The sequence below is a fragment of the Dermacentor albipictus genome, chromosome 1 (genome assembly GCF_038994185.2).
Source record: "Dermacentor albipictus isolate Rhodes 1998 colony chromosome 1, USDA_Dalb.pri_finalv2, whole genome shotgun sequence".
NCBI classification, from domain to species: domain Eukaryota; kingdom Metazoa; phylum Arthropoda; class Arachnida; order Ixodida; family Ixodidae; genus Dermacentor; species Dermacentor albipictus.
This window is the reverse complement of record NC_091821.1, coordinates 39,613,763-39,641,118: the sequence shown is the minus strand read 5'-3', so window position 1 is coordinate 39,641,118 and position 27,356 is coordinate 39,613,763. Positions and strand designations below refer to the sequence as shown.

The 27,356-nt window shown below is 43.2% G+C and overlaps 2 protein-coding genes across 2 annotated transcripts in view; both read right to left on the bottom strand.

Annotated features, from left to right (window-relative positions):
• LOC139061089 (uncharacterized) overlaps nucleotides 1-1,393 on the bottom strand; it is a 395,355-nt gene extending 393,962 nt beyond the window's left edge. Inside the window, exon 1 of the mRNA XM_070540599.1 lies at nucleotides 1,216-1,393. Coding sequence (XP_070396700.1) covers nucleotides 1,216-1,242 — 27 coding nt within the window. The 5' untranslated portion in view covers nucleotides 1,243-1,393. The remainder of the gene's footprint in view (nucleotides 1-1,215) is intronic.
• Nucleotides 1,394-4,059: 2,666 nt separating this feature from the next.
• LOC139061087 (uncharacterized) overlaps nucleotides 4,060-27,356 on the bottom strand; it is a 39,936-nt gene continuing 16,639 nt past the window's right edge. Inside the window, exons 6-8 of the mRNA XM_070540597.1 lie at nucleotides 25,969-26,113; nucleotides 18,402-18,535; nucleotides 4,060-13,564 (exon numbers count right to left, since the gene is read on the bottom strand). Of these exons, the coding sequence (XP_070396698.1) occupies nucleotides 13,373-13,564; nucleotides 18,402-18,535; nucleotides 25,969-26,113 (471 nt within the window). The 3' untranslated portion in view covers nucleotides 4,060-13,372. The remainder of the gene's footprint in view (nucleotides 13,565-18,401; nucleotides 18,536-25,968; nucleotides 26,114-27,356) is intronic.

Below are 27,356 nucleotides of genomic sequence, written 5' to 3'. Positions count from 1 at the left end.
AAGTCAAATCAGAGGGCAATTAGAGGCCACAGTGCGGTGCTAGCATGTTATGAAGAGCACACGCTGCATTTCACCTCAGAAATAGTGAACACATGGACTGAACTCAGGACAGTACTGGCTGGCAGAACCCAGGTGCTATCACATCAAGTGACCTTACAGCGTCAGAAAGACGCGTAAATATTTCTTTATCAGACTTCTTTACACCATGGTTAAAGTTCGAATAATCAAGTATGGGGCACGCCAAGAAATACATTTTATTCAAGTCAACAAACTGCTCATCAACAATGCAATGCTTTCAGTTTCCCATTCTCAGAGTTTCAGCAAACGCTACACCACAAATGCGCAGCAACTAGCACAATAGTGAGCAATGCTGACACCAAGTAGCCACAGAAGGAAGAGGCGGGCCTGCTCGGCAACGAAGACTAGGACACAAGCCATCATATGCAGCATTACCACAGTTAAAGACGAGGACGTTTTTACATGGCCAAAGAGTATGCCAGGAAGGAGGCTAAAGGTTGTGGAGCATTACAAGCGTTATGACATAAGACGATATGACATGATTTATATGACACCTGCACTGAAAGTCATTCGATAATGAATTTCAGCGGGCTATGATTATTCGGATTATTCACGTAATTATCTTGTGGTATGACTGGCCTTAAACAGTTTTACTTCTTTCTCATCTTGGACGCGATACCGGTTCATTTACATTATTCATTAAACAAAAAGTGATCTTCACTGTCATGCACTGGCGTTAAATACCGCATACCCATTTGAACAACGTTCCGAGTCGCTTTCTGTAACCTCCACTAAGAAATTGCACAAACAGGCACAAATACGCCAAGCCACCGGGAACATCCATTCTTGCAAAGCAGGTGCGAACATAGAATGGCTTTATTCCTAAAGCTAATTATTGGTAGACATTACTTCTTTACAGAAAGAAAAGCAGTTGCTGTTATAGCCGAAGCAGCTACGCACGATAATTTCACATTTATGATGCTAATCAACCAATCAACAAGTTTGTAGTAAATCTGTTGTTGACGGACCACCGCAAATTAGCCAAAAACTCGTGAGAAACAATACAACGACAAGCGCCTCTACTATTTCTGTTGGAATTTTGCACGCTGCACAACAACAAAACTTTAGTGACTCAATTGTATGCGCTAGATTACACGGACATAGGCGGACAGCGAAACGAACATGCACGCTACTTACTGTGCTTCTGGGCCGAGTACCCTCCATGTAAGAACGCAGCTACGTCGCTGCAACTTTGTAATTACCACTGCAGCGTGCCTCAAGCGAACAAAATGGAATCGGCGATCACTGTCCTACAAACGCAACAAAGTTTGCAGTTATGTCAACACACGAAAGTCGCATGCGGCCATTGCTGGCACTGGTGAACGCAGACGAAAATATAGCCGAGACGCTGAGAGTACTGACAGCCATGTAAAAGCTTCTAAAAAACAGAGAAGAAAGTTCTATAAAATCACAAATTTCATGTTTTTATGCAAGCCAATTTTTTTTTTTTTTTACTGAGACATCGGTGCCGCAGACAAGGCTGTACATTTTCTTGTTTTCTACGGGCGCAGTGCATTGCGACCGGCGTCGACTGCGCAGAGTAAAAAGAAAAAAAGAAAAGAAAGCGCGGAGTGGGTATGACGGGTATGAGCCATTGTTTGGACGCAAGAACAACGTTCTTGTACCTACGCGATGGAACCAACTCATTCTGAGGTGGTAGGTGCTCTGTGGTGGTACACCCGGTAATGCCTGTAAGCTCTCGATTATTGGAGAATCCTCAAGAGTTCGAAGACTTTGATGGTTTAGTTTTACTCGTTTGATAAGCATTTTTAATTTTTGCAAATGGCCATGGCGACCGGGCCGTCATTGCAGGATCATCGGCGGCACACTCGAGGAATCAACCCGCTTCCAGGCCAAGATAATATCGAGCATCTGCCAATTGTCATTTCAGATGATGATCGACTACGCAGTCTCCTTCGGCTCTGCTTCAAGCACACACTATTGACGCTGAACGAGGAGATCGACTCTTTTAAAGATATTCATGAGAAACTGCTACTTCCAGGATTATCGATGTTCGACGAAGGCGGCAGCGATGAAACTTCGTCCAATTTTATAAAACTTACGACTTCCACGGCCGAACCTGCCTGCGACGCCATCGCCGAAAACTACCACAAGCAACTGCAATCCTTGACGGCAGAGTCTGAGCGATGGAAAGAGTTGTTGGCGACGGAAGAGAACTTGGGCCTCGAACTTGAAAGTCAGCCTACCAACGACGACTCTAAAATGCCCGCTTCACGACAGCATCACTACATGCTTGGCGCCAAAGCCGAGCGTGCTGTTGCTATCGCCGCTCGCATGCAAGCCATGCGCAGCTACTGTGAAGCTGAAAATTCGCCGGGCAACGACACTGACGACACCCTGCACACGTTTGATGTGTAGACCGACGGAGGACGTTCCGAAACGGTTCCAGAATTTGTGGTTTGCGCCACATGGCCCAGTTGGACAAGAATCAAAGTTTGCAAGACCAATGAAGTTGCCATCGCCCGCTTTAGGTGTACTTTTCTGCTGTCGCGAAAGTTCTTGTTCACTACAATCAGTCACACACTTAAATCAGCAGTAACTGTTCTCGCAGTACCATGCCTGTCTAATATGTTCGGTGAACCTGCGTCTCGAGCTGGCATGTCACAGATGTGCAAAGTTTGTGCAACTGCAACTTTGGCGCCAAATAAAGTTAGTGGTCTCAAAAGGTGCAACAGTGCCCTATGAGACTACCATTACCTGAAGGAAGCCAGTCTTTGAGGCTCATTTTTGTTAAATTTATTAAGGTGTTAATCTGAAGTTCATCTTCAACATGTGTAGTTAATCCTTACTCCACTGATGTCCACTCCTGTTTGACATGTGTCAATAACAGGATTTTATGGACTTTAATCATTGTATGAAGCAGCAGCCGCCATCACACATCTGTTAATTGTCCTTACGACTTAACACACTTGGCCTTTTCCACGTGGTCAGTCAGGCTTTTTCAACTAGGGAATTTTCATGAAAACTATCACTGAATTTGAATGTGAACATAATTGGTGCATACAGCTGCTCGAGCTTCATTTGTGTACTAACTTGGAGATTGCAGGGAGAGGCCTTCGTTCTGCAGTGGACATAAAATAGGCTGATGATGAAGCAGTGGGACTAGAAGTGAAACGAATTAGCCCTTCCAAGCTCGAAAGGTTGCATTAAATTTAGTGACCACTGCAATGCGTCTTGCTGGAACAACTTCCTTCTGTTAAAAATGAAGTGCCTAGGTACACGCACCTATTTCGTTCCAGTTCTCAGGCAGCACCTAGTTTCACACTTCTTGGGGTTTATTCTTGCAATCAAACAATAAGTGCTATCACCACTCTTGGCATTTCCTTTCTTAGGCCTTTCATATCAGTGTTCCACACCATTCCAGACAGGATAGCACTTGGCACAGGTTTTTTAAAAAATGCTAACAATAATAATGGCAATTATTGTGTAACAAAAACCCAAACGAAAAAAAAAAATTGGGAGCGCAGGCAGCACAGTATGCTTAACACAAAACAGCACAAAAAAGATGCGGACAACCAAAGAAACAACAAAAACGAGCACAGGTGTTTGTCGTTTCTTTGCTGGCCCATGTCTTTTTCACGCAGTTCTTTAATATGGAACAACAACAACTCACCCAGCTCTCAGTTTGATGAAGCGTGCTTATGTTTAGTTACTTCAAGTACTTTCCGCTGATGAATTTGCAGGCAAATCTGCATGCGCTCCTCACTTGACACATGACATTCTTCTAATGTTTGTAATATGTAAACACTAAGTATTTCCTTTAAATGCAAAATATGAAAGCTAATTTAAATCCAAGTGTGACCAAAAAAAAAAGGAAAGCTTGCCTAAATGCAATTCGAAGTGATTATGAGGGCAAGCCTCCTGCCAAAATTCAGACCACAAAAGCTGGGTTATGGTTACACAATGCTTTTAGATTTATGTGCCTTAAGCCAAGACACTCCAATGGAAAGACGCACAAGATACCAAATCAGGCATTTTATTGCACACCCATAATTTTTTCACATTGCCATAACGCACAAACACTATCTTCATTTATATAACGTGCCAGTTTACTGTTCAGTCATAATTTAACCACAAATCCTGGACACATGTCTTCACATTAGATGGCCCAAGTACCAATCGAAAAGATCTTTCATGGGAACAAAAGGCAACAAAAAGTCATTCGAGCGGTAACATACAAAGACTCTAAAGCTATTTTGAGGTTTTCAGTGAACGCTGTTTAGACAACTGCTACACTGTCTAGCACTGGCACATTGCGAGAAAAAAAATGTTCTCATGCATGTAATACAACTTTGTCAATCGCTGCTTTAGTACATTTTGGAACTATGTCGGGCAGCAGCATGACTTTTTTTTCTTTTGTCAGCCTAAAGAACCCAGTTTGCGTGTGATGCTACAGTTTAGTCAATTACAGCAGTCCCAACTGCACCAACAGGGGTGCCAAGTTGTCTCCCTCCACTGACAATGGTGGCCGCACTTCAGAACCAACCATGCAACAAGACCCTTGTGCTTGACAAACAAGAGCCCCGAGTACCAATGCCCACAAACCTGCTGTTAGCGATTATAGCAAAGGAGAAAGGCCCCACAAACATATGCCCTTGTGACGAAATGTTGGCTCTGGCCCAGTACTTTCCTTGTCTGCTCAGTGTTGATCAATTGCAAGTCTCTCGTCTATCTATGAGCCCTTCAAACTTTGGATTTCAAATGGCTTTAGCAGACAGGAGGAGGCAGGCACCAACTCATACATGCCTAGTTTTGCTACACACGGCACTGCTTTCATTTGCTGAAATTTTGAACATTTGTACAGAGGGGTATGCCTCATCAAGCATGCATTCAGGAGACTTTATCTGTTTTAAGTGCGAGCCTTTGCTAGTAAGGATGAGCCCAATGATTGTCACATGCTGACAGCCAGTTGCAAAGGTGCATTTCACCACACTAAAACTTTGTCATTCCACAAGAAAGGCACTCAAGATAAGCTCAGTGCCATGACCAAACTTCCCTGGTAGAAGTTGATTGGAGTTCAATGCACTGCTGAGCAGAAAAAGAGCAATACCAAAGGAGCTTCAAGATTCAAGTCTACATGGCTCACATATCCATGTGGCTACCCCTGCTCACAAGCACTCTCTCTCAAACCAACGCAAAAACATTGCTTTCTTTGCTTCCCAGTGCACTGATCAAATGTTCCGGATAGAAGTGTGGACACATGTACCACTTACTGGAAACTCAGACGAAATGCAAAAATACAGCATATAAGAAATATATACCGATTTCAAAAGCCTGCACTTTACAAAAAGCATTATCAGCAAACATTTTGTTTCTCTTTTTCTGCCTATGGTTAGACATTTACCAGTTAAGGGGGCTAAGAGTCATTATCGCTTAAAGGCTCTGAAATTCTCGTTACTTTAATAACAAACTTTACATCTTGGCACATCCTGACAAAGGTGCGATCAGCCATCATGAACAATTGCTTTTAGAGTTCTACACCCAAATGCAAGATACAGCCTATGAGGTGCACTAATGGCAGGATTTAAATTAACCTAGGCTACCCAAACTTTGTAGAGGAGACCGGAGCTGAAGCAACAGGAAAGCAAGGAAAGAGACTTGAACAATGATGTGGTCACTTAAATGATCTCTGCTAGTAACTTACTAGTTTTAGTTAAAGCAGCAAAGTTGCCGTTTCCAAGTGAAAGCTGCCTATCAAAATCTGTAATGTCAAGTGTTGATGGGATGTAGGCATGCATGGCGGTGGCAATAGATGTGCCAGTATAATGCAAAGATTTCACAAGCTCAATTCCATCACATCCCCATTCACTCCTCCGCATGACAATACGGGTGAGAACAATTGTGGGCACTGATGGAGCCAGATACAATGAGCAAAAAGGAGTGAAACAAGAAAATAATCACATTTTACCCTGGTCCATGTATCACTTTGCAAACAAAGTTCATAATTACAGTGGTAACAAGGCCCGCTACAGACCCACCCTCTTATTTTTTTCCCCATGCACTCAAAATGTATCCGTTCTCTTTGTTATGGTAGGAAGACAACTGATGCTCATAAACTGTTGGCAGGTAGCGTCCAGTTTCGACACAGCTGTAAGCTGAAATTTTCGACGGCAAGCAAGCAGCTAGTAAAAGCTTTGCAAACCAGACACATGTTGTTCCTCATCTATAGCGCATAAGACACTTCACATTGCACTGTGTAAAGATATACGCATGATTTGCATCAGGGACCTTGAAGAATGGTTTCTACAAAACTGCACCCTTCATTCAAAAGCAGCAGCTGCTGCGGCACTGAACTTATGATATTGGGCTCCATTGCTAATCGCCGGCATCACCGACACAGCTACTATGGTATGTCTTGGTAAGTATAACAATTGTAGGCTACCCTCCAGAAAAAAAAGAAAGAACAAGAAAAAAAGAAAGAAACCATTGACATCACTAATACGTTTTTTTTTTAAATAAAAATTCAATTTCATTGGTACGAAGTTATTTCCAGAGGTTCTGGCTTCACAATAAATATGACACCCATGGCTAGACCGTGACATTACAGGTAGTTAGGTGATCTTAACATGCAGAGTCAAAGCACACAGCCCTGCTTTACACAAGTAAATCACAAACACACAAGTTCGCCACTGTATGAAAGTGTCTTTCAGTGTAAAAATACGTATAAAAGGATCTACACACACAGGTGCAATCTTCTACATATCTGACATGCCTGAGTAGCGCTGCTGCTACAGACCACACACTAACAAAATCCGGAGTTCTGTGGACACTTCTGCTATAACTGGAATACAGGACCAAGGACACACTCTGGAAGCTCAACAGTCTTCACTGTTTAGATTCCATTATTTTCTGGAGTTTCATGTTTAATTGAGCTGCAGACAGCTTCATTTCTACTAAAGTAGTTGTGCATTCCAGTATGAAAAAGCACAAGAGCCATCAGTGCGCTCTAATGCCTTGTGCGCAATGAGTGAAGGCAACTAAGGTATTACAATGTGCAGTTACTAGCAGGCATTTGTAACAAAACATCACCACAGGGAAAACAAACCGACTTCCTGCTCAACTTTGAATGCAAGAGCAACAAGCTTTTATCCCTATGACTTTAACCACTGTCACTCACAATCTGTGCACAGTAAAAAAGTTGGAAGGCAATTCACCCTTTGGTTGATGTAGGTGAAAGAGTCTTCCTGGGCAAGTTGGGGGTGAGAATGGGATGCATGAATCAACAATTCATTCCGTGAGGCTTGCAGCCTCTCAAAATTGTCACGAGGGAAAAGTGCGACAAAGCTCTCCTTACCACCGACATTACCGCGCAATGGTACCACTGGTATTGCTGGTACTGCCAGTACCACTGTGCTCAGGAAGACAACTTGCTCAGGAAAACATTCCCTTTCATAAACGTCAACTAGAGGTTCAATTTCCTTCCAACTTCTTATACTGCACATACCTATGGGAACAGCTTTAGACAGCACTACCTTCGGTCTCGGCCCACGAAAGAGGCTAGAAACACGCCAACCCGATACAAAAAAGTGGGAGGAACTAGGCAAGAAAGACATTGCCTTTAAGCTGAAGTAAACTTTCCTGCTAATTTAAGCTTCAATATGAAAAACGTTAGAATACACTTTATATTTCAGCAAATATTACATGCTTGCACTTCCCATAATGTGGAATTGTCTGAATTTTCAAGTGATCAACAATACCAGGACGACAAAAATGTACCGGTGAATCAGTGAAAAAAAAAAAAAGCTTGCCCACAGGGGAAGTGAGAGGGGCCACAAGTGTGCATGTCTTTACATCTTCCTTTCTGTACATGTTTTTTGCACTACTTTACCAGTTTCATCATCAAGTTGCATCAGTTAGCCGAAGCTTCCCCACTGGGCACAATAAGACCAATATGTTGACAATGAGGCCATTAATATCCAATCTTTCTCTAAATACTGCTTTCATGAACCAATATACAAGAACAAACAGTAAAACATATGTTTGGTAATATCACCCTAACAACATTTGTAATTAATCACATTTCTTGTTTGACAATGCTACATTTACCTTCACAGTCCATTAAAAAGAAAAGGCAATAAGTTGTATTGTGTGGTCATTCAATGGTGCAGGTGATATTTGTATGCTGAATGAAGTGCAGAAGCTTTTGGAACTCAAGGAAACCTTGGAAGCGTAATACAGAATGTAACCATAACAGTTTTTCACAATTTCTCATATTGAAGGTAGACATCACAGTTATGCACTTTACAAAGCTACAGCATCAAATTTAATATTGGCGCTACACCGTTTGCAGACAAGTGCAGTAGTCGTGCCAGGGACATCACAAGAATACAACTCTTTCATAATATTTAAACTTAAATTTTCCGCCACACAGATGCGTGTATGTTTACGTTTCAGCATAGCTATGTATGGCAGTCCTTACCACACAGCATTAGCAAATAACATGCAGCTGTGCTACACCCCAACCCAGGAAAAAGAAGGAAAGCTAGCATCAAGGTGCAACACAATTGCTAAATAAAAGTACAGGGCACAGTGCACTCCCAACCAATGTTAAATTTGAGTAGAATAAAGTGCACTATTCCGTTAGAGTACAATGCACAACAATAAGTTCCTCGGTACAGCAGTATGATCAGTCAAAGTATCTGTTCTGGGTGTCCAAATATTTACAGAACATCCAAGCAATGAAAAACACAAAACAGCTTAACGATAAATGTAAATTCTTAACAAAAGCAAAGTATGCACACAATGTTACCACTGCACACACAAAAGCACCCTTGAACTTGTTCGCTACCATCAACAAAACAACAAATAGACAAAAACAGAACTGCAATACAGCAACTATCACATAATCACAATATTAATCACAAGGAAGAAATCTGCATACACACAAAGTAAGTTTTCTTCTGGAGTTTTTGGTAAATAAATATGCCATGGTTCACAAGGCATTAAAGCTCTTCACAAAAGTTGGTCACGGAATCCCAAAACAGCCGCTTGAACAATACAAATCATTTATAATGCTAAATTTCAAACGTAACAAACATGCACAGCTCAATAAAACAGATGTACTCACAGATGCATGCCTTGCCAATGATGCATCAGCCTGATGGGGTAGCATGCCTTTCTTATACTAATGTGCTCTAAATGCTCAACCCAAGTTCTCATCTAAACTATTTGAGCAGGAACTGCAGACACTCTGCCAATCCATGGCATTAAATAATTTCAGTGCAAAGCCAGCTCCCACTCAAGAGCTTTGTATTATCATACATATACAGACTGCTGCACACTTACTGGAATAGCATGTGCAACAGGCAGTGCTTTATGCAGGAAATATTTTCCAGCTCCTGTGCTTGGGTTTGAAATAGCTTGGTTCCGAGAATATGCGGATACAGCAGTACCTTGCTAGTATATGCCTCGCTAATATGTTCTCCAAGTCATAATGTCACTGAGACCTGGTCTCCATGGGATAAACAACCTCTTTGTACATTTTCCCTGGCTACTGTCTTATTCCTGCAATCCTGTAAAAAAATGCTTTGGAGAGGTTCTGCTTTACAGCAAGCCTTTTTTGCTTTTTTGGATTTGGCTAACACCTAGAGAGAAATGAAAGCGGTGGCAACAGGGCACATTGTTATGGTGTACTCTCTAACCAAGTCACCACTACAAGCATAAGAGCAAACAGTGCCTTCATCAATTTAGTACCAGCAAAATACATGAAAGCTAGCACAGTGCTATCACTCTGGCCACTCACACTAAAAAATTAGCAATCTTGAATTCAAGGGTAACTTGCAGACGCTGATGTAAAGCACAGCCCACTACTTGCACGCTCCATGCGTGTGTGTGGCATTCTGTGCAACAGATAAGGAAATGATTGTGAAAGCGGCTTATAGAGGCGAGGGCTACAAAAGAAATGGTTAAACAATGAATTGATGAAAGCGCAATGTTAAGATCAAGTGTCCTTAAGTCTGGCAAGCTTGACTAGGGGTTACAGGGGGGAGGGGAAGACATGCAGTTAACATGTTGCAGGAAAACTAGGTGACATCTACTCCACAGGTTTCTTGACTAGCTGGTGTCATAGCCAGGAACAGTGAAAACATATTTATAATGTAAAATTAAAAAGCAAATGTATCAAAAAACAACAACGGCCCTTTCTGAAATATTGAAAACAGCTGATGACAGTATTTCATAAGTGGAAAAAATATTGTTGTTGATTAACTATTTGTTTTTACCACGTACTGAATCAAACACCATATATTTCACTATTGTTCAAGGGTTAAGAAATGTTAACAAAAACAAACAACAAAATGTAAGTTTGTTCTTAAACTGCCAAGTTATAGTGGCATAAAAATCTGCTTGCACCATGTAGCAAAGCACATTGTGATTAAAAGATATATGTACAAACACACTTCCCACAAAATATGCAGGTTAACAAAAACAAATTCAACGTGAAACCAGCCAAGTTGAACGCTGTTCTGTAGCCTTAGTCATTCTGTCCCACTAAGTGTGTGTAAAGGGTATGTGCACTTGAGCACACTTGCATCTGTACGTACAATTAAGGAATATATTTGAAGAGATGAAAGTTCTTTCATTCATCGCACAATGCTCACTTGCAATTTTAGCCAAGATGTGGAACCTGGACACCCACTTGTCCACGATATTTGGTTTCTAAAGGTTGTGAATAAAAGGACACAACTACAGAATACCGGTAGCACTGAAATTACCAGCACAAAATCTGAGTAATTATACCTAAAAGCCTCATTTGTCTGCACAAAGTACACATAAAAAACATCTTGTGAACTCTGCTCCTTCTCGCTTGAACGAGTACTTCCACACACATATTTGCACTACCTAAATCTGAAGATATGCATATGCACTTGTATGTTCCACTTCTCTTCAGCAGGATATAATGTAAGCTCGAAAACACCAAAGCGGTTTCACACCTAGGATCCTACTCCACAACACTGATAAAGGCCAGTGCATTCACCAGTAACACTGCCCTAACCAACACCAAACAATGAGCACTGCACAAATATACAAAAGTTAGCGTGACATTGCATATTTAGCAGCCAACAGCATGAAGTACACAGATCTCATATGCTGCAAATGCTTTTAAGAAAGGGCATGCAAGGTTGTTTCTGTGCAGTGCAAAAATGACCGCCAGCATTTGCACGGGAAGTCTTGCTATGGTGTGCACTTGTCTGTCTCATCATGTTGGCTGAAATGCAAACCCCCGAAGGCTTTCCTCATACACTGTGGTACACATAAGTTAGTTTGAGAGTTAAAGGCATGATGACCCTGACAGTTCAGAGCGGTGGCACTTCAGTGCCCCTACAGTGCATGTGGGATTCACTCCCCAGGCAGGACATGGCACAGCATGACACTACCCAGCCACAGGAGGCACAGCAGCCAGACACTTTGGTCTCGCAGCTCACAATGCACACTCAATTAAAGTATTTCAGCACTCTTCCTGACACCTGTACTTGAATGCTGTGATAGCGCAGCTGTATAGGCACTGCCTACTCCCTAGGCATACAGTAAACCACTCCAATGCTGAGGAAGCACATTTGAAGGTTGCAGAGCATCTCTCTCTGCAAAAGCAGGTGCAGCGGACAATTGAACCTGTTATGTGAAGTCAGGATTAGTGTGTACAAGCTATACCCCTTCCTCAGACAGGAAAAACCAGAACTGTTCAGGTAGGAGCTAGCTGCACTTGCCTGTAGCTTTCACCTCACTGTCACATTAGGTTGCCGCTGTTTACAGGCTTTTTAGGACGGGTGGCAAAGAAGACATGCATAGCATACCAATGTGAAAATACGACTCTCGTGTCTCACAAGGCTTGGTCTACACGATGGCTAAAAATATATTCTGAATATACAGCATAGGCTGTAGCTCTATTTTATCAGATTCCAATCCTCCAGGCTCCTCTAGCTATGTCAAAATTTGCCCAAACACCTAACAATGTTTCAGCCATGGTATATGCATGCCAATGCTGAAGCAGTGAGGAACTTTGGTATACAAAATGAGCATTTTAGACCCATTGCACTCTCCGTTACTAGAATAGCTGACTGAATTTTCAGACCGGATAAATTATGTTGGGTTTGAAGAAGCACTGTTATGGGTTCTATAAGGCCAGCGTAGAATGGCATCTGAAATTTTAGGATCCGTGCAGTGGTTTGTTAGATTGTTCCAACAAAATATGGAGGTGCCATGTTGTGAATGTAACTGTTGCTAACAATGGGACTAGCTGCATTTCTCATGGTAGAACATTATGTTGCCTTTCCAAGTACTGTTTAGCAGCTAAGCCTAATGACAAAAGTTATTTTGACGTAATTAAGATTCAATGCAAAGACTACTGATTGTCTGCAACATCAAGATCTCAACAATACTTTTGGAGGCCACATTTATGCTATATGGGCTGAAATTGCACAAACTGTGCAATTCACCACATCATGATGGGATGCATCAAACAGCATTTGGAGAATGCAAAAGACACGATTAACAAAAATGCAATTTGACACAATTAAGCCTGAGACCAAACAAAAAGAGCCTTAAACTCTCTGGCTCCTATAGGGTGTTGTTCGATGCAAAAAAATATATATTTTTTCTCTAAATTTGTTTTTCAGAATGCTAAATTTTTAAGACACTTCCGCAGTCCCCTACAGGTCTGAGAAATCAGTCAGTTGCTGTGCTTATAATCTGTGATCAGTAATAACACAGACTCAATATACCATGACAGCTGATCTTCAATTGGTACTTAGCTTAGAATAACAACTTGGACATTTGTATAATTACGGCCATTGCCCTTAAGGCCCAGTTAATCATCCTTTAATCGAATCGGTAAGTTACAAACCAGAAAGATAACAAAGTTGGCATTATGTGAATAATAATAATAATAATAATAATAATAATAATAATAATAGCACCTGTCAATGTCATTTGAATGCCTTGCAATTTTGCAACACTAATAAACTGAAAAGTAGGTAAAAAATAATAATTGGGGAGTGGAGAAGAGGGGGAGGAAGAGGGAGAGACCACTCAACACAATATTAACCAATACGTACAGATTACATGGTATAGTTGCACTGCTTTGCACATTCGTCAGGCAATGGACTAGACATTTGTGACAAAGCTGCAGGAGCCTAAAATCCTTTTGTTGGAGGCTTGAAGACAGAGATACAAGTGATACGCCAAGTACAGGAATGTTGGTCCTTGCTTGCATTAAAGGCCAGCAGTGGTTCCCTTCCCTCGCAACCAATGTGGCTGATAGAAATGAGTACAGGTTTTAGACGGCAGTGCGTTCATCATAAACTACCACAGCCTCATTGTCAACAAGCGAATCGGTGTCCGTGTGTGCAGATGGCAGTGTGTGGAAGGGTGACAGGTAGCACTGCTGGTTCTGAAAGCTGCGCGTGGCAGCAATGGCAGCTGCGCTGTCATTGCGCATGCGGTTCTTGCGTCGTTTGCTGAAATTCACCTGAAAAAGATTGAAAGCACTGCTGGAGTAGTTCTAGCCATTCATCTGTACAAAATCCAAACAACACTCAAGCAGTAACACTGTACAATGGCCAAATAACAATGCTCTGCCTTTTTCAGAAGACCTACCATCACAATTTCATACTTAAAACACAGCCTGCATCTCTTTATCACCTCTTGTTAATTAAATTCTGGAATTTTATGTGCCAAAACCATGATCTGGTTATGATGCACGCCATAGTGAGGAGCTCCAGATTAATTAATTTTGACTACGTGGGCTTCTTTAACATGCACCCAATGCACAGTACACATTTCCGCGTTCCGGCCTCATGGGCAAGGGGCCACCGTGGCTGGGACTGAACCTGCGACTTTGATTTCAGCAGCGTAATGCCATAGCCACTGGGCTACCATGACGAGTCACCTCGTGTTTATCACCATTACGTAGTTCACATTCTTCAAGAAACATTCCCATTCAACATATTCCCCTTCTTTAATATCTAAAGCTTTCCATGAGTGGAATCCCCTGCCCCCTTCCACTACCGGTATTACTAATCCTGACAGATTTTGCAGAGCACTCTGCAGTTCCTTCTGTTGATTTACCTTTATTTTTGTTATGTGATGTTTTTGACGTGCTTGTCTCCTTACCTTAATTTTTTCTGTAGTGCAGTGACCTATTTGCCACTACACTAGGCCTTTTATGTACCTTTTGAGATATGCACTTTCATTTGGTATTTTCTGTGAGCCTTTACATCAAAAGTTCACTTGAAGAAATTGTTAAGTGTTCTTTGCCCCTCCCCTCTGCAATTACAAAAAAAAATATATTTAAATTCTGGTGTTTCACATGCCAAAACCACAATCTGATTATGATGCACACTATAGTGGGGGACTCGGGATTAATTTTGACCATCTGGGGTTCTTTATCGTGCACCTAACGCATGACACACGGGCTTTTTTGCATTTCACCCCCTTTGAAATGCAGCCATGGCAGCTGGAATTTGATCCTGTGACCTTGTGCTTAACAACACAACACCAAAGCCACTAAGTGACCTCAGTGAGTCCTGTACTCGCCTTGAGAGTATTATTAATTATTGATTTCTCGACAAGTACCACAGTGCAACATTCTCATTGCAAGAACCTGTGCATACTTCTGGAGATATTAGAAAGCAGTTAACATTAAAGTGTCTTTGACAAAAACATCCTTCACAGTAGTGGGAAACACAGGTACTAGCACATCATAGTCGGTTGAAGAAACCACTTATATTGTTTGCAGTATGGTTCTTCCTTAAGCAAACTGCATCAAACCATCGTAAATCAGCGCTGTCAAAATGATCCCCCGTCTTAATACAAGAATAAAAACTTCATGTGCACAACTGTGGTACAATGTCGCCTAGTGAATTCTACACCTGCTAACACTGAAATTTTGGGCAATTAAAATTATTTGGCACCTGCAAATGTGCTTTTTTTGAGCATTAAACAACCGTTAACAGTAGCTGGGTTCTCCCCTCGTCCAAAAAACAGTCATAAGACACTGTCTCATCTTATCTGGCGGCTGACTAGCAGGTGACAATGTAAGCTACTACAATATTGTACTGCATGCTGTGAACTAGCTCTGGTAAGCCTGCATCACCAGTCATCCAGAGCACTTCCCTGTGTAATAATGTAAACTGCATGCCTGATCAGTAAACTGGCTGCTCGGTACTTGTGCTATTTTTCCCACACCAGCCATGTTGCAATGACAGTTTTCAGTGCATGTTCACAAGTTCATCAGCCCCACTGCCTGCCACAAGTACACCCTGCAGAAGCTATGAGAGGAAGTCAGGAATGCTGCCCACTAAGCTACGTCCTATCTCCTACAGTTTCAACTCATGCATTCTCCTCCGCTGCTTCCACTCCTGGCAACTGAAATATGAATTAACTTTCCGAGTCCCTTAATGTTCACCATAAAGGTGTGTACCTTCTTCCACGTCCCTAACATCATGCAGGACTTGACTGTATTTCCACAAATATATGTCCCCCATCTAGAATGACTAACCTGAGAAATCCCTGTGTTAAAATTTGCAACGATGCTTTGAATAGTTTAACCTCATGATAACGAAAGTACCTCCTACAGCTGACACGACAATACCTTTGTTATATTTTATATTTGTTAAAGCATATATTCATCACATTGTCATGTCGGTGAAGTACATTTTTTTTATTTGGTTATATACGTCCAGTAATTCATTTTGCTATCTATGTTCTTCATGTAGAGTTCAACTTACAAGGGATTTTTTTTTTCCTGTTTAGCACTGAAAATACAGTGAGCTCTGCCACTAGCAGACTAAGCATCGTGGGAAAGTCAACCTCTGAATGGCAGGTGCCATGGGTATGCTAACTGCGCACACCAAAGGGATTGTGAGCGATGGTATATGAGGGTCTAATTACAGTAAGAAAACTAATCTCTGAGCTTTTGGTCCAGAGGCCTAATGCACTATAGCAACGTGCGCAATGCAGTCTCACTGCGCAAATGCCACTGGCCAAGTGAACACACGTCTGGTCCCACAATATAGCACACACTGCCAATCCGTTATCGTGGTTACCAAGGCAGCTGTCAGCAGCTGCACATGCACTGGAACCAACACGGACTCATTTCATGGCAATTGATCACCCATCATTCTATGCTACAAGGCTTGATAGCCTGCAGTTATGGCTCCATTATACATATTTGTTCACTTTATGACTAATACAGTTGAGCCCACTTATAATGATCCCAGATATAATGACCTATCGGTTATAACGACCACATTTCCCGACACTCACAATTTTCCGGCCCTGCCTATTGAAATTGCGCCCTAATATAATGAAATTTTTTTAAAAGCGCTGTACTGTTACAACAAACACCTAGTCGGTGTAAAAGAAGGGCGACTGGCAGCGCACCCTCCCATAGCAGCTTGATCGCAACGAAGAACTGTGGCCTTCGATTACGGAGGCCACAATGACAGTTCATTAGTGTGGAGTTTTCCGTGCGGCACCGCATGCACTACATTATGTAAGCTACGGGACGATTTGAACTGATTTGAACCAACGGACGCTCAAGCACTGCTATCTATATTCACGTGGCCTGAATCAGCAAGAGCACATCATGACGCGCCGCTGCCACACAAAGTTGCGAAGAGTCGGCAGTTCCGATTCGTCGATGCTTCATTTATGCTGTTGCTGATAATGATAAGGGTTCACAATGGTGTTCTACCTTTCGAACTTCGCACTTTTCCAACTGAGGTGATATCGAAAAACATAACTTCACAAATCTGAGCGCTGCATGTGGCTGATCCTGCGTGCCTTAATGGCAACACTTTTGCAAAATGCCCGCATGCTTCAGTAGTTTTTGCTTCCAGCCAACTAGAACGCTTAGCTATCGTATACAGAATCCACTCATGTACTGCTGATAGTAAAATATATTGCAAGCTCTCTAAATAAAAATGACGGTGGATGTGCTTATAGTTTTGAAATGGCAGGTTATTGGAACTGGCCGGGTGCCATTTCAAAGGAGCTATGAGTCGTTCTTTAGATGATGCTCTTAACGGAAACTGAACGGTAGTAAAGTGCCGGTAACAAAAATGGAGGCACTGAAAATCCAATTTTTGGACCAAGGCGGTGGCAAATTGTAACTGCCAATGCCAACTACAGTGTTGTTAATTACTGCGAGTTTTGAATGGCGAGTATACATATAACGAACTACTGATACAACGATCACTCTTCGTGGAACTATCGCGTTTATTATAAACAGGTTTGACTGCTGTATTTACTTCATTCTGAATCAGACAGAAGTGCCTTCTACCGCTATATTTGTGAAAATAGACTATTTAGGATTTCCAAGTCTCTTTTTGATGTGTATTTAAGCACAAAGTCTGTCCTTGCTTCACCGCCTATCAGTCACCATTAGCTGCTTTTCTGTCCAGTACCACTTCAGTATACACAGCATGGCTTGCTGCAACATTCACTACTTGTTATGAGAAACGCCCCACTTATGTCAATATTGTGAACTTCACACAAAGCATGAGTAGAACAAAAGCCTTAAAGGGAAACTCTGGCCATTTTTCCATCTCCATTGATCTCCATAAAATTTTGAATATACATTCTTTTTTGCACTCTGATTATCAGTGCCAAACAATCAGGCTACAAGTGATTTACTTTTCCTGAAAATGAATTTTAAAGATTGGTTGCGTTCTCGACTCAACTTATTACTGGCCACCCTATGCTTGTGACGTCAGTGAGTACACCGCCACTTTCGCTGAAATCGTCGCTGAAATCTCCACTGTCTAGTTTGCAAACTCTCTAAAAGCTCCCTGTGTCATCACGAGACATCACCAGCTTCGTTTCCATGGCATTAGTGCCACGTGTACTGCGTGCTTACATTAGAGTAGTGTAGGATATGACGTCATCGACTCATCATGGCATCACACGAAGCAGCTACCCATTTCAGTTTTGGTATCTCATTTATTGGTTATTTAACATTATTGATGAATTTCTAAGCAAATTGAACCACCCTACCGGTGACAAGACGGTTAAGGCCACATGAAGATGACAATTTCCTAATATGGTTAAAAAAAACATCAGAGTTGCCCTTCAAGTGAACTGAGCAAGTAAGAACAAGTATATAATGTCTAACAGAATAGTTTATAGTTCACAAATTAATCAAAGAAAGCACTAAACACTCCAATTTAGTCAATGCTTTTCTCAGCTATGTGACTGTTCGCCTCTTTAGTAACGCTATACAAAAAACAATAGCCAACGATCTTCAGTACAAACTAAACATAACAAATGCTATAAAGAGAAAACACTTAGGTAAGTGCTCATACCTTAGCATACAGCTGACTCAAGTCATCCTCAGTGGACAGGGGCCGCTGCTTGGCTTTGCCCCATGATGGAAGGCTTCTGGTCTTCAATGTCAGGTCATTGCTGCCATATACATTGTAGTACGAGTCCTCCAAACCTGTAGAAAAAAGGCCATCAAGCTCTAAACTGTCTTGATAGTTATTTATTTGCAATAGTGTTAGCCCTTGCGGGCAGTTAGCCCCACACTAAGCAGTGTCCTACAAATGCTTCCTGTAACACTGCAGGATAAAAATATGTGCAATGCAGTGACTGTAGTGTACATAGTGAGTACAGTGTGATGAGTCAATGAATAAAAAAAACCATGAGCCATCCCACTCTGTGAAGGTGGGTGACCAGCGAAGCTGTGTAGCACTGACAAAGAGCTGACATAGAATTTTGAACAAAGGTACGAACACTTATTGTCTTGATTGGCGATCATTGTGACGAAGGATATGCACACACATTTATTTTTATCCACCCACATTCATTCGTGTTATACATTCATTATATACATTTGTGTTTTCATTTTGCGATATATTGAGGCAAAGTATCTGAGACCGAAATCACTGCAACGAATGGTAGTGGGCCAGTGCCGTCAGCACCTTCGCAGAGGGAGGAGGGGCAGTATGGGAACGCTAGCATGATGAGCAGCAACAGAGCCAGCTGTGAAAGAAGACAATGACGAAAGTGTAAGCGATATAGTGAGGCAAAGAATTTGCGTCCAAAATCACCACACCAACTGGCAGCAGGCCAGTGCTGTCAGCGCCTTCGCTATAGTGCCTAGAATATACTGGCTAGTGTGCCATGCACCCGCTCTTTTCAATGGACGAGCGTGGCGCTGCCTGCAATGAATGCCCACAATGGCTGGCAGAGGTCGCCGCCACACGGGTGGGTGCAGACTGCGCGTGTCGTCTGCTTCGCATATAAGTTTCGCAGCTGATGCATCGGTTTCGATGTTTGCGTTTTCAATGTTGTTATAGCATTGTATTTGTTCTTGGTGTTGTCAAAGAGTGAGTGCGTGGCTGTTGTGTTTGTGTGCCTGTCATTAAGAGAACTATGCGGCGGCGGTGAAAAAAATGCTGAAGCTAGAGTGCAAGGAGAGGACCTGCTTTGTGCCATTGTGTAGAAGCGGTTACCGCTCGAACAAAGGGTGTATATCCTTGTTCACTCCACCATCTGATATGAAGCGGCAGCAGAATGGGCAAGAATGATCAGGAGAACGGACAGAAGGCCGGCACCAACTGCTGTGGTTTGTGAAAAACATTTCGAAAAGAGCTTAGCCGAGCACGCGTTCTCTATCACCGTGAACGGCGTTGTCCACAAGTTTCTCCGCGATAAACCACGTCCACGGTGGAAGATAAGTCACTCTAAGAAAAGTTTACACCCTTTGGAGTGCCCCTTCTGCCACACAACGATAATCGTCATCTGCCTTGATGCGTTTCCTTTCTTGAAAATGCTGCGCTCGCTACTTTCCTGTCGGCAATGCTATCATGCTGATAACACGCATGCCGTTCGTTACTGGAAAGTACCGGGCTCACAGCGTTAAAGAAAGAAAACACATCAACGCAGATGACGATTGTCATTGTGTGGCAGAAGGGGCACTCCAAAGGGTGTAAACTTTTCTTAGAGTGTATTCTTCAATCGTGACCATGCCTGAAACCCTAAGCTATACCCACGATATTTCCCAAGTACGCTAAGCTTTCACCTTACTTTTTGTGAGTACCAGGGGAAAAAAGAAACAAGAAAAAAAGGAGCAGTAGTGCTTTGATCTACTATACTGCAGGTTATGTTGCACGAAAGATCACTGCCCAAAATTCTTGACCACATTGTGCAGGCTGCTTTGTGCAAGTAAAGCTGAAGCTAGTGCCGACGCTGCTTCATATTGCACTACCCATTTTGACAATCGAGGCCTTGTCTATCTTAGTCACACCTTGTCAACGACTGTGAAGGCCATGGAAGATGCTTTTACTGTGTTCTTTAGCAAAAACAAGTTACATGTAGCGAGTCTAGCGGGTTTTTCAGGTCAGCTCCAGACACTGGCGTTTCCACAACTAGGGTGCCCAGAGCATAAAAACCAGCTTTAACAGGAGTTGTAAAGTTCTATGTTTTCTTGAGGTTTCGGTTTTTGTAAATGGCATCAACAAAGAAAAGGAAGCACAATTTTAAGGCAACGGCAGAAGCTCCTTGAACTGCATCACTGCCACTAGATTCACCTTCTTCATGTATGTGTGCATTATCTCATCTAGGGCTGTCTTATATGCCTGCGTTTGACAGTTGTTACGCGTGAATAAAATCTTTGTTATGCTTAAATGAAAGATCTGTTTCCTATTTTTGTTTATGTATATCACACATAAAAAGAAATCTGCACGTGTTTACCAGGTATAAAAAAAGGTATAGTACACGGAACACCTAGCGGACCAACTCGGGGCTGTCCAGAGGGCCCGTGTGACGGCAGAGGGGCTCGGCCTCTGTGTACTGACGTGGGAGTGGCCCGCATCAGTCCCAGACTGATCCCTCAGGACCTAAATAAAGTTCTACCATACCATACGGAACACCATGTGCAGTCCATTTTACAGGCAATTTTTGTTTACTTATTATCCTATCCTCAGGGCCCAATGCTCTTATACACAGCTGGACATGCTTTGGTTCGTTCCTGGCGTTCCTTGGATCGTGTGATATGTTCTGTATCTCGCAACACGGCCTTGGAACATGGAGATCTAGGGTGCGATCTTGTACGCATTCCAAACTCGAACGGAGGCGGTCCGTTCTTTATGTCACGAAATAGGCAGTCCGTTCCGTTCCGTTCGTCCGATAGCAGACGGCACGGAAGGATTGAGAGCAGATATCACGTCAGAATTGATGTCATGGCGATCGTCACGGTTCAAATTGACCAATCGTATGCAGCTCGGTGGAACGGACTGCCTCCATTCTATTTTGGAACGCGTACAAGATTGCACCCCTAAGGCATTTGCCTTAAAAATTATGTTTTCTCTTTGCCGGCATAGAAAACCCATCAGGTTCCCCGCTCGAAGCACCACTGAGCTAGCAAACGCTTTTCGTGCAAGTGACAAGCGCTAGAGAAGCCTGTTGTAATCAAAACAAACCCTGATTTATAAATCAGCTGCCCACATTTGAACTGTGCTGCTGCTACAGCTTAATAAAAACAAAAAGTGCAGCAGCCCACTTGCCGATGCAGTGGAAACAAGGCGGGTTACGAAGACCAGATAGTGCCGCGGCACCCACCTGCATTGCAGCGCCCCTAGCGGCAGCTGCTGGCATTCATTGCATCCGGCGCCACCCGGGAGGCCGCGGATGGCACACTAGCCAGTATATTCTAGGCACCATACCTTCGCAGGGCAGAATGGGAATGGTAGCATGATGAGCAGCATCAGAGCCAGCTGTGCAAGAAGACAATGACGAAGGCACGAGCAGTGCAATGACCTCTTCTTTGTGCTCAGCACATCGAAAAGTCATGCTCTTTGTGTCAAGCAAATGTTCCACCTTGTCCTAGTATACAAACTGACTGTCTGCATTTTTTTTTTCTTTTTTTTGCGAAGTAGTCCTCAGCTGCTCTCGACAGCTCAACAAGCTTCAAGTAGGGGTGCAACAGTCCACCTCTGCTCTTTGTGTTGGTCATTGATGCTTCAGCGTTGTTGTTTTTCGGAATGGTAAGATCAGATTGGCAACGATAGCAACTCGTGGCTTTCATCAACTTTTGGCTCAAGAATCCAACTGCATAGTAGAGTATGTAGTCAATGACTTGTGCTTTATAATTTCATTTTACTGTGGTAACATCCTCACATTCCCAGTCCACAACAAGAATCCTTTCTTGTTAAAATTGTTAAGTTTTTCTTTTAGCTGATCAATCGGGTTCATGCGGAGCCTCGAAAAGTGACACACGCTCTGTACAAGTTCGATACCCCGACTTGCAATTTGGGACAAAACACTTTTTGCCCATGTTGAAGCACAGCTAGCATCAGCGCAGCTGAGTGGCACTCGGCATCACATGCTGCGGCACGGTATATGTTGAGTGAATCCCAGAATACGAATAAGCCAAACAAATGCACTCACAAAGCTCAAAAGCATAACACTTTCTAAAAACATAGACAAGCCTTCAGGCACACACGAGTTTCAGCAAGCGTACTTCAGCAAGTATATTGTGCAGTGCCATTAGCAAGCTGTTGTACAGTGTCATTAGCTGTTGTAGAGAGCAACAGTTTCTTCCATATAAAATGTATACGTCCTCATATGCCAGCTTATCACCATCCCACACTTTTTCTTGCAATTTCACAAACCTATTTTTATGCACTATTGGGGGCGAGCTCCACCACTGAAAAATCTGGCACCACCTTTGGTGTGACATGCCATGAGGGATCACGTGGACACAGGCTGCTTTGGAAGCGCCGAAGCGAACAGAAAACAAAAGTTTAAAGTCCCACCTGCACTACGGTTCTGATTAAGTGGCGAGGCTTTCCTGCCTTGGGTGTCTGCTTGACAACATTCGAAAGCACTATAATAGGTAGTTGCTGCCTTTGGAGGTGTGCAACAACATAGGCTACTGCTCGGTGCCGCAGTGCCGGACGTACGCAACGGAGCCCGGTGTCAGCCTTATTCACACGTAGCTGCAGGACAAGAAGCTGCATGAAGCTTGGCTCGCGAAACTTAGAACCAGCAGACGGCCATCGGCTACAACTCGGGTATGCAGCAAGCACAGGCGCGAGGAAGATTTCTGCTACGGCGCCGGGACTGCGATGTTCGGTGAGTAGCAGAAAACGTGCACTGAGACGCTCGCCCGCGCCTGCTGCCCGGCTAATGTCATGACGGTTTTGGTCTATGAACTTGTTGATGCTAGATACTGGCAAGTTCACTGGAACGGAAAGGGAGCGGTAAGACGCACATTAAAAAAAGACATGGCATATGGTCATGTTTGTGTTATGAATTAATGCGATGGGTTACGGAAAAGAAGCAGCGGGAAATTGCACGCTGAGAAGACCGATAAACATACAGTGCGACGCAACTTGAGAAATAATATTGAAACGTCCAAAAATTCAGAAGACAAAAAAAGATTAAATCGTCGCGACAGCACATCACAGTCGCTGTAGGCATCGAAGTCTTTATAAGGAAATTGTTTTTGAACAGTTCTGATAGCTTCCACGCAACAATGGTTGCTTGTGTACTGCCAAATGCTCATATTCTGAGGACTAAAGCTAATGGCACGGTGCGAAAACGCGCACGCAGCGAAAGCGAAACATTGTGCGCAGATATGCATGCACACGCGCAGTTGGTTGCTGCAAACCCATGCGATCGCTGCATTGAGGCTTCATTCTGTTATGCTCCATTTGGTTACACAGAGAGCCCACTATAAGAACATATTTCACATAGTTTTCTCTCAGCGTTTGCCTACCTTTCACGCAAGAAGCCGATTCAGGAGACTCCATCGCGGCGACCGCGCGCAGTGGCGTTCACTGCACGTATTCAGTGAAGAGGTAGCGTCTGTCAACGATTCTGTGCTTTCATTTGCCCAAGATTATTATTTCAACAGTAACAAACTTCCCTCGTTTTCAGACTACTTACAGAAATGTCCAGGAGGGCCGCTGCATAGTGTTTTTATTGACGCCATAAGCGAAACCTGTGAGGAGCACGCCGCGTGATCCCTCATACTACGCAAGGAAAGCGCTTATAACAGATGGCGACTCCGTAAGTGCTCGGCCCCAATATATGTATTGTAAGCACTATTAACATACTTCGTCGTTTTATAGCGGAAGCATCAGTTTCGATGCGGTGTGTAGCTGGCTCAACACAAGGGAACAGCTATCGAAACAGGCTTTGTGCTTCGCCAAGACCACCAGTAAGGCCTCAGACTACGCAGCTGTTAGGTCAGAACCAAGAACGGCTGGGGGAAGGAAAGAATCATCCAAACCTGAGGTTGGTGCTGGCGATGAAGAAGGGCAAAGCGTGACTATAGAGATAGGTTGAGTGTCGGCGAGGGTTGCCACAGTCATCCCTTTGGGCAGCATCACAGGATCTGGGGTCATGTTACAAGCAGACAGAAAGGCGTGAAAACCGGACGAGACAGGCGGCAATGAGAATTCCGCGAGAAGTACAGCGGGAAGAAGGGGCGACTAGGGCGTCTCCGTCGAGGATCTGACTGGATGTTACGCCTACAACTACGGCTAACCATTGCTGTCAACTCTTGCTTTACGACCTCGCGCAAGTCGAAGGTGGAGGTTGGGGCACAGGCAGCAGGTGAACGTCTCAGGTCTTGTATTTGCAGCTCTTCGCAGATGATGGTGCGGATAAGAGCACGTAGCTCTGAAGGATGGGGAACCTGAGGATCGCTGCTGTCATGTTGAAGACGAAGAGACTGCAGCTCGTCTAGGCGCTGACACGTGGAAGTGATGTCTTGGACAAAAGCCGGATTTTGCACGATTAAGGCGTTGAACACAACAGACCCACTGCCTTTTAATATGTGTCAAACGCGTTCGGCTTCCGTCATGCTAGGGTTCGCACGGCAGCACAGTGCCAAGACATCCTCTATGTATGAGGTGCAAGACTCGTGTGGAAGTTGGAGGCACGTGCGCAGCTTCTGTTTGGTGACTTCTGCACGGCCAGACGAGGAAGCGAAGATTTGCCGCAGCTTGGAAGTAAATGTGGACTAATCCGTGATGTCGGATTCGTAGTTGAAATACCACGTCTTTGCAACACCGGTCAAGTAGAATGCGACGTGCCTCAATTTCTGGGTGTCGTTCCACTTATTGCAAGAACTCACGCGGTCGTAGTGGTCAATCTAATCATCGACGTCATCACCGCGGAGTCACGCAAAGACAGGGGGATCGCATTGAGGGCTCGTCACAGTCCAAGAGGGCACCGGAGGTGGAGTCGTCTGTGTGGTAGGGTTAGAGGCGCCGGAAGAGCCGGGGTTGGAAGTGTCCATCATTGTAGGGGTAGGCGGACGCAGGCGGCGACCGTAACGTAGCTCCAGGGAGGATGGGAACACGAGAGGACGCTGGGGTCTTGACGTACCTCCCCCACTTTATAAGACCGAGACCGACCAAGCTGTCAAGCGCTTTTTATTCCAAAAAAGGGAACACCCCAGCTCATGCGCGAAGAAGTAGAACAGGGAAGATGATGATGGCTATGTACAAATGAAAAATGACGAAGTACGTTAATAGTGCTTACACTATGTTTTAATCTGCGCTGTAATATGAATGTACAAACAAACAAAAAATTTGAAGCATAGAATGTCCTTTCGCATAGTAATTGTATAACATACAAACTATCTTGTTAATTTGTATTTCTTACGTCTTACTCACTCATTCTTTTGCTATATTTACTCTTTTTGCTACATTGAATTATCATGTATGCCGCACGCATTTAGGAGCAAAAGCCTCTGTCAGGCCACATGGCCTTTAGCTCTTGTTTCCTCTTTCTGTAACAAAGAAAGAAAAATAAACTTGAAGCTTGCATATAGCACCGCAAAGCACCCAACAATCCTTCAGCTCACTGCTAGCATGGTAAAGTAAAACGAGGCACTGTCTGAGTTGCGCCTACCTCGATGGCTGTAGGAGCTGCACTGGCTGAGTGAAGGCACCTGTAAAGTAACCTCACCATCAAGACTGGCTGCAGACGATGGCTGAGTGTAGGGCACATCTGCTGTACGAACCCCACACTCACTCAAGGGACGTGCCCCTCCGACCTGGAGAAAAATATTATCTATTAGTATTGTTATAACACTAATAGATACATTCACACAGCTACTGTCCAGCACAAAACACTCGATCAACGGTTATGACTGCTTGCTTGAAATTAAGCTTGTAGTATCTGTACGTAAGACACTACACAAAACTGTTGAGAAACTTCAAGGAATTCAAATTATGGGGCTAAAAGTCCCTAAATTGCAAAGTGGGTTACACAAGATGTCATAGTAGGGGAAGTTTTGTATTAATTAAAACAACCTGTTTTTTTTTTTTACATCGATGAAAATCTTAGTAGGTGAGTGTTTCTGTATTTCACCCCCATAGGAATGCAGCTGCCATGGCCGGGAATAAACCTGTGACCTCATATTCAGCAGCATAACAACATAGCCACTGAATTGGGTCAGAAGGACAATAATAGGATGCTCAGCAAATAAAAATGAATTAAAAGCCTTTAAGAACATCACTTACACATCCGTTTCCAAATAATTTTACCTGGATGGCCCTCTGTTTACATTTGTACTAAGATCTTTGCCTGGCATAAATGACATAATTTCAACCTGACGTGATTACATCAGACCCTTGACTTCATCTGCGAAAAATGTTTCTATCCACTTTTCAAATGTGCTTCTTGAAAACAAAAGAAAGCATCATAAAACTATTTCTCTCAAGTCACTGTTCCTCCATGCTACTTTGAACCAAACCAGTGTGAACAAACTATTCTTGCACAAATTTGTTTTATTTTTATACCTAAGAAAATCCTTGCAGTCGGCAGAAAGTGCTTGTCCTGTGTTCTTCAAGTGTTGTCTCTTTGTGCTCTTTATAATTAAGAATCCAGGGCAACTTGCCCAGTATGAAACTTCATTTAATATTTTACGTGCGTTTCCACACCTATCCTCATAGCACACAGGTGTGCCCATTATGCTTGTCTGTCATGATGTGCATGGATTCAATGAGCCTCACCAAAGTGTTCCTGACAGTATGCATAGCTGTGTATGTATTTACTCTTAGAACTTGAAATAAAATTCTATTTAGAAAATGCTGATCTCCTGGATTTGATCCCGCGACCTCATGCTTAGCAGCGCAACACCATAGCTGCTAAGCCACCGCAGTGGGTAAGTCAATTGTTGCTCATTCACATACACAAATCTGTAGATGTGCACAGCCTTTGACATTAGAGAGCAAACAACCAATGCCAAGAACCACGTAGCAATTTACTACTGCTAGACAGCAGGACATTCAGAC